Source organism: Amborella trichopoda, chromosome 2, assembly GCF_054954075.1.
Source record: "Amborella trichopoda isolate Santa Cruz 75 chromosome 2, AtrichopodaSantaCruz75HAP2 v2.0, whole genome shotgun sequence".
In the NCBI taxonomy this organism is placed as follows: Eukaryota; Viridiplantae; Streptophyta; class Magnoliopsida; order Amborellales; family Amborellaceae; genus Amborella; species Amborella trichopoda.
Window position 1 is genome coordinate 59,640,001 of NC_142337.1, and position 8,003 is coordinate 59,648,003.

The 8,003-nt window shown below is 35.6% G+C and overlaps 1 protein-coding gene across 2 annotated transcripts in view; it reads right to left on the reverse strand.

Annotated features, from left to right (window-relative positions):
* Window positions 1–7,622, reverse strand: part of LOC18445078 (seryl-tRNA synthetase / serine-tRNA ligase) — a 7,835-nt gene extending 213 nt beyond the window's left edge. Inside the window, exons 1-10 of one of the 2 annotated variants that reach the window (XM_006855224.4) lie at window positions 7,367–7,622; window positions 7,156–7,226; window positions 6,866–7,027; window positions 6,033–6,138; window positions 3,649–3,842; window positions 2,375–2,478; window positions 2,040–2,223; window positions 1,729–1,908; window positions 1,185–1,394; window positions 1–120 (exon numbers count right to left, since the gene is read on the reverse strand). The exon at window positions 1–120 is cut by the window's left edge and continues 213 nt beyond it. In XM_006855224.4, the coding sequence (XP_006855286.1) occupies window positions 46–120; window positions 1,185–1,394; window positions 1,729–1,908; window positions 2,040–2,223; window positions 2,375–2,478; window positions 3,649–3,842; window positions 6,033–6,138; window positions 6,866–7,027; window positions 7,156–7,226; window positions 7,367–7,499 (1,419 nt within the window). In that variant the 5' untranslated portion in view covers window positions 7,500–7,622 and the 3' untranslated portion in view covers window positions 1–45. Of the gene's footprint in view, window positions 121–1,151; window positions 1,395–1,728; window positions 1,909–2,039; window positions 2,224–2,374; window positions 2,479–3,648; window positions 3,843–6,032; window positions 6,139–6,865; window positions 7,028–7,155; window positions 7,227–7,366 lie in introns of both variants that reach the window. The other variant, XM_011629063.3, reaches the window with a different exon arrangement.
* Between the last annotated feature and the right edge of the window lie 381 nt (window positions 7,623–8,003).

Consider the following 8,003-nt stretch of genomic DNA (forward strand, 5'->3'; position numbering starts at 1 on the left):
TGATAGAAATGTTCCTTAACTTACATAATAGAGAAGGGAATTTCTTCATTTCGTAACTTTGAGATCATTCATTTCCGGAATGTCGCCATTTTTGCTTGCTCCATCCCTATCAGGATTCACCTGTTCAAGGCAAGATGCCATCAACATACGGATATAGAGAGAGAGAGGGAGAGAGCGGACTTGGTAGGGAGCTCATAGTGCGGTTAGCGTAGTTATACCAGTGATTGTTTTAACAATGCCACTTTGTCATTATGCTGAAGATTGTTATGACTTTTGACAACGCTGCTCTCTGGCAAACCATTTTTTAGCATGAATGGTAAAATATGATACAGAGTAGAAATAAGCCTGTAGAAATATTAGTGGACAAACTGAAATTTACTAAAAAAAAAAACATCTTATTTGTTATCAAAGATTAAAAATAATTCTATTATGTTATCAATGTTAAAAATAGTCCTAGCCGACCCCTACTAATTGGAAAAAAGCTATGATGATGATGATTAAAAAAAGCCCTATTTACTTCATTCATATTTTATGCTCTCTTTTGAAAGTGCACATTGTATTTTAATTTTATTGCCTTTGATATACATTAAGTTCAAATTTGGGGATTTGATACTTCCCAACATCTCACATTGAGAAAAAATGCCAAAAAAATCTTTTAAAATAAATAAAATATCTAAAATTTCCCTAAATTTAAATTTTATAAGGGTAATTTGATGATTTTATATAACTTAATTATATTTTTAATGTTGTTTTTTAAATTAATTATTATTTTTAATATTGTTTACAAATCCATTATGGTGAGAAGTATGGATCTCTAAAATGTGAACTTAATCGGATCTATAGAAAAAAGAAGAAAAAAAAAACAATATTCACAACAGGAATCAGGCTTGGGCTCAAGACTTCTTATGACTATTTTAAACTTTGAAAAAAAAAATTAAAAAAAAAAGAAAAAAAGAAAAAGAGATTCTTCTGTTAATTTCCCTTAAAAATAAAAAGCTGGAAGCAAAAACTAAACAGAAAACCATGCACAAGACAAATTCTTGAAAGGCAAATCCCACCCAAAATGTGAACGTAAATCCTAATACTTTGTTAAAGAGGAAAGGGCGGGGGGGAGGGGGGGGGGGGGGTGTGTCAGAGAAAGAGAGAGAGACCTTGGGCTTTGTGTCAGAGAAAGAGAGAGAGACCTTGGGCTTTGACTTCTTGCCCTTTGCCTCAGTGGTTAGTTTGTTTTGAAAAGGAAGAAAGCTGATACCACCCATGAACGGACGTAACGCTTCTGGGATCTCCACACCATCTTCCTTCTGATAATTCTCAAGGATACAGCACACGGTCCTTTCCGTTGCTGTGAGGGTAGAGTTCAACAGATGAACATATTGTTTCACTTGTTCGTTACTCTGAAAGAAAAAACCCAATAAAATCCCATAAATCGAGAGACATTACCATATTTTTCTCTTAAGAAAAAGAGATATGACCACACTCACTGCAAAATACTTTTCTCTTGAGAAAAAGAGATATAACCATACACTGCAAAACCATAGCATAAACAGACACTGGTCACTAATGTTCTTCAATGACAAATTATAACACTTTTAGAGTTCAGGACCAGCAGAAAGGATTCAGGATGAGCTCTGCTGAAACCGTACATTGTAACAACTACTATTCTCATGTAGTAACAAAACACTCTCTCTCTCTCTCTCTCCACCCCCTGTGTGCGTTTGAGTAACTCACCTTTTTCTGGCCATAGCGGATTTCCAACGCCCTCGACTGGTAATCAGTACAATTTGAACAAGACACGAGCTCTCTGTAGGTCTTAGAAGCTGGAAACCATCCTTCCAAATCATACTTTTTGGCAGCTGCATCATTCAATGCACCCGAAACAATAGACACCACTTGATACGGAATCTTCAGCTGCAGTTCATATAAATAAACTGACACCATTTTCATGCAATAATATACAGCTTTTTATAGTTTTGCACTAATTTACATTAACCATAATGATGCGACTCAAACAAAGGATATTTTGGACAAAGAAAGAAGACCTCCTTGTAGAAATCCTCTGAATTCTTTAGCATTTCCTCATGCATATCCCAAGAGTCGTTCCCATTAGGCCTGGTGATGCAGAACTGCTCCACCTTCTCAAATTGATGGACCCTAAAGATACCCAAAGTATCTCGACCATGAGAACCTGCTTCTTTACGAAAGCAAGTCGAGTATCCTGCAAACCTGCATGCTTTCGACACAACTTACTAGCCAACCACAAATCTTATTTTATAAAGTTTGGGAAATCTGATAACATACGCACGTGCGCGCACAAGCACGCACGTGCACACACCCACACGAGTTCTACATAAGAGGCAGAAGGCCAAGAATAAACCTTATGGGTAGTTGTGAAGGATGAATCCATTCACCAAGATGATATGCACACAGCGGTTGTTCTGCAGTAGCAATCAAATACTTGTCGTCTCCCTCACCTGTTACCTGTGCAAAAGTGAGGAAGATCGTAATATTTCATACAAAATTTCATACCAAGCAGGTCAATGGAACAGTATGATTAGAAGGCATTAAGGATCAGGAAAAATATTTCCCCTGAGAAATATTTTCCAAAGAATTTGATTTCCCAAGAAAAATACTCTCCAGGAAAATATTTTTCCTTTTTGCTAAACCTGTCTGGAATTCCTTGAGAAATCAGTTTCTTTTGTTTGATAAAATCTCGGAAACTGTTTTTGGAAAGTAGCATGTTTTTAAGCGTTCATTAAAATAGTTCTTTTCTTTTGAGAATAAATTCATTAAAACAGTTCATTGATTAGCAGTGTCTCAAAACCCAGATCAGTGAGGTGGATCATCTAACCCACAGGTCCGTGTCAGATCGGAAGATCGCCAATCTATATCAGCCTGAATCAGCAATCCAGAATATATTTAAAAAACCAAAAAAAATTAAGATAGGGGATTATGGGGTGGGGATTTAGGAGCGGTCTAAGATAATATCAAGTAAGCTTAAAAAATATGAAAAAGGCGGTTTTTGGTGGGGGTGGGGAACGGTCCGTGCTGGGATAGATACCTTCCAGGATGTAGTTTGATCCCAGCCGATTCCCAATTCGGATTGGCGATTTCCAATCAGAATTGCCAGGTTTTAAAAGACTGTTGACTAGATATTGATATTTGTCCAATGAAGGAAATTTTTTGAAACTAACACATCAATAAATGGACTAACAAAATGAACGGCTGAGTTCTTGATTCATTATAAATATCACCCAGTTGTTATCAATAATAAAGAGGAAATTTACAAAAACCGAAAATGCACCCATGGATTGAGCTTTTGACATCCCTCCCATTTCTTTTGATTTTCATTTCAAAAGGTCCCCACCAAATGACACAATCAAGAAATCGAATAGTTGGTTTTTTAGGTGTGCTTTGATGAATAGGTGAAATGTTATACAGTTCATCTTTTAGGTGTTCCCCTTAATAGATTCTTTCTATTCAAACAGTTCAGTAGTAAGACTTCCCCCACCCCCCAACCCCAACCCCAACCCCAACCCCTAAAAGAAAAAAGAAAACAACCAATGAGCATTTTACCATAGCTCAAGATCTCCCGAACTCTTTATGCACTTGAAGGTCAGAAAACCAAAAAAAAAAGTTAGTGAATTTTACCTTGTAAAGTTCTTCATCAAATTGTGCAAGTTGGGCACATTTTGCCATGATGTCCTTCCTCATAAAGAATGGAGTCTGCAGCGCTTCATAGTTACGGTTAATTAGAAACGCGAGACCAAAGTTTATCAGAGCCTGATTCAAGAGGACACCAGCACCCTTTAGGTAATAGCCTCTCCCTCCAGCTACATCAGCTCCTACAAATAGATAGGACGGCATATTTAGATATAAAAGGACAAACATAGGAATTTATACAAATTGGATCACACTCCAATGTAGCCCTTAGTTAAATGCATGAATACAACTGACAGGGTGATTGATTGGCCAAATGCTTTACAATGCCATCGAAATAGTGAAACAGGATGAGATATAGGCAGCTCAAGCACACATAAATGAGTACACAATGTGAATCAATCAAGGACAACCCAAAAGTGGTACAATCTAGATTCTAGAGAGCTCATATATTAAAAAGTTTCCATATAAAGATAACAATATTCTCGACCAAAACAAAGGGAGGCTACCTTGATGTTATTAGATGAGTGAGGCTAGAGACCCTAGTTCTTTGGTTTCTTGCAGTTTTCTTTGATGAGAATTCACTTTGTGCTCTATCCGTATTCCTTCAGCCATGTTTTTAGAGAAGGCATTGCAGAATTACCTGTTAACAGAGGTTACTTTGTGGTGACTTTTGAGTGCAGAAGGGATGATGAATAGATAACGTGATATTACCTGACATCTCCTTGGCCACACTTCCGGTTGTAACTTTCTGTTCTTATTTACTAAATAGTCTAAATTTGCTACTGATCAAACAAAGAACTCCACCAAAGTCACAAAATGAGTACTCATAAACTTGACTTGTGAAATGCGGTTTTGAACACAGTACTCAGTCTTTAATAATGGGCTGAGATATGCTATTGTGCAAAATACAACCCGATGCATAAATAGTAAAATTTCCGCCAATCATATGTTTCTTTAAATTTTGTTTTCAATACTTTCGACATTTCTGGTGAACTTATCAGGCATCAAGAATCTCTGCCTTCTCTCGTAGACACCCCTGCCATTTCTCACTTTTATTAGTCCACACAACCTTGCCTTACAAAAACTATTTAGAAAAAGAAAAAAAATGACCACCACTCTCTATGGACATATACTTTCTTGAATCTATTGATCCCCAATGGCTCATGGCCTAAACAGTAGAAGAATCAAAATGTCCATCTAAGCATACTGTGCACAGAAAAATCATGGGTATACCTGTGGTTTGTGGTAAATCATAACAAGCAGTTGAAACCACAAAGTACAAAGAAATCTTTTTTTATAATTTCCTAACTTGCAATTGTATGATAATGGAAAAAGTTCGTAACTGACTTCATGGATCGTTCTAAGCTGTGCTCCCCACCAAAATTATGTCCTATCAGAAGTAAAAGACTTCAACAACCTACAAATCTCAACATATCCATCAGTTCCTACAAAAGAAATCTCCTCACAAGAGGTTGGCCCCAAACATTCTTTAAGGAATTTGAGGTTCTCTTTTGTTTATTTACGAAAAATATATTAAAGAATGAAAATTTACTGGATCACAAAAAGAATGAATTGTTTACATCTCACAAACTAACCCAAAAAAACTTCGCTTCTACAGTTAACTTGATCAGATTATACTATAAATTAAACATGTTTCCCACAAAATGTAGAGTTAGTTGACAAAACCCTCATAACAAAGAAGCCCCACCACATATTGTGCTTCTTGTACATGCAACAACAAAAGCAGTATTTAAAAAAAAATAAAAATAAAGAACAACAGCAAAGCCAACTCGCAAAATGTCATGCATCAAACATGAAAAAAGAAGCAATGTTCAATACTAAGAAATGATAGAAATTTAACAAAAAACATAAACATTATATTTTAAGTGCCACCAACAATCATACAATATACCAACCCAGTAAACTTTTGTTGCAGGAAGTGAAAAACGCGACATTTTTTGCCTCATGCCAGACATGTTGACCAACAAACCCAGTGAATTTCACTGGATTCAGTACCAAATGGGATTTTATTATCCCGACACTTTAAAAAAAAATTTACATCTATGATTTAAATGTTTTGCACTTTTGGGGGTATTTTCTTATACAGAAATTTGTTTTATGGATAAGTTGGTCCAATAAGGGTGAGGACCTGAAACAATTGAGATAAGGCTTGGATGATGATGATGATGATTTTATGGACAAATTACTTTTAAGAGCTTTCTCAGCTGAACAACCCCAAGTACCATGGCATATATATAACTGTACATGCAACATACAGTATAGGAAGTCCAATATATGTTTGGATGATTGTAAAGACTTAGAACTGAATAAACTTAATTAATATTGACCAACCTAAAATCTTCAAAAATTACCTTTTGCTAGATCTGCTATTCCAAGAAGTTGAACAAGCTCAACATGATTCTTCAAATTCCCTTCCATTCTTTTATCTCCCCAAGTTCGAACAATGGCATTGTTCTCCTGCAAATAGAAGGAAATAACAATTTATCTATTTCACCCTTGAACCCCCAGTAAGAATCCGTTTAGATAGATCACTAAGATACTGGTATTCAAAAGCCACTACTGAGACACATAGACAGTAAGAAGGTACTGATGTCCTTCAAAAAGAGAGGGAACTTGATGGACTCGTGCAATAGTGGCAATATAACATCATTGGCATAAATGTATACACTGGTTAAGAGTATCCAATACTATGTTAAGGGTATCTATTACTACAAAGTTCTCTATAGAAACATGTAACCTACAACGAGCCTTGACATACAAGGAGCTTCAATGCCCAAAAGATAATAATAAAAAAGCCAAGATGGAAGGCAATTTTCTCTATTTCTTCCAATGTACTTTGCATCATAATCTTGAATTTCATCTTCAGCTTTGGCATTATATACGGGTGAGGAAATTCGATGGGTATATTTAAAGTAGTTTCATTTTAGGGATTCATCTTTTCACTGATCTTCTGCTAGAGAAGCACAATTATCATGCATATTTAACCCAAACAGGACCACAAAAATAACAAGAATTCTGCTTTGTCAACAAAAACAACAACTGTAGAACGATAGGAAAAAAGAAAAAGCCCACTTGTAGTACTAAGAATGATAATAACAATAACAATACTACGAATGATAATGACAATAACAATAATAATAACAAAAATATTCACAGCACTAATAATGAAAATATAAATACGGACCTCATCATTACTGATTGGAACCGAATCATGAACAAGATTTCCCACTGTTTCAAGTCTCGAGTACAATGCATCCTTTGCTTCCTGAACTTCGGCTTCTTTCTTTGCAGTCAACTGCTTGTTTTCCTCCGTACTTTTTATCAACTCAGAAGCATCTTTGTTTGTCTGCTCGGATTCACACAAAAAGGAAAACCCAACTCACATTAATAAAAACAAAGAAGTTGAAAGTAAAAAAGGAAAATATCGGTCCCTCTAGATATGCAAAATAACTGATTTTTTGCTTTAAAACTCACTCTTTTCAACAGAGATACTTCCTTGTTGATTTTATTGAACTCCTTACGCAAGTTATCCAGCTCGAATTGCCCTAAAAACCAAAATCAAACCCCAAATACTGTTAATTTTCCCAAATTCAGAATCTTATCAATGCAAATGAAACAATTGCCCCAATAAAGCAGAAATTCTATTTAAAACAAAGTTATAAGAACAAAGGGAAATAATACTTACGTTGTCTCCATTCCTTGTCAAGATGAATAATCTCGTCCACTACCTCGACCTTTGCATATCTGCGCCTCTGAGACTCACGGATTCTCTCTGGATTATTGCCCTTGTCTTCTCTGAAAAGATTTAAATCCAACATCTTTTCACAATTCTTAATTAATCAGAGAATTTTTGGGGCAAGCTAAAGAGGAAAAAAATGGGAATAACAGAGAAAAAAGCCCCGGCTTTTTTGCTCATGAAGGGGAGAGAGACGATCAAGTACAAAGAACCCCATTTCCTAAACCCTAAATCAAGTAGTGAGAATCCTAATTCCTAAAGGACGCGGTTAGCATGCGGGCCAAGCCCGTATATGTAGAAATACGGGCCCTTAATAAATCTATTTTGGAGATGGATATTTGGATTAATTTTTCAAGGTTTCGAAATCCCTAACATGGAGATCATGGATATGAAAGAATAAATAAATTTTAAAAATTGAAAATAATAATTCTATTAAAAAATTGTTTGGGCCGTTAATTTTAAATGTTTTTAGATGGACCAAATATTTAAAGATGGGTGCAGTTGGCATACTGATGCATCCATAGCTGTAGAGGTAAGGTGCACTTTCAAATTTTATCATGATATATAATTTTGATGTAAAATGTTA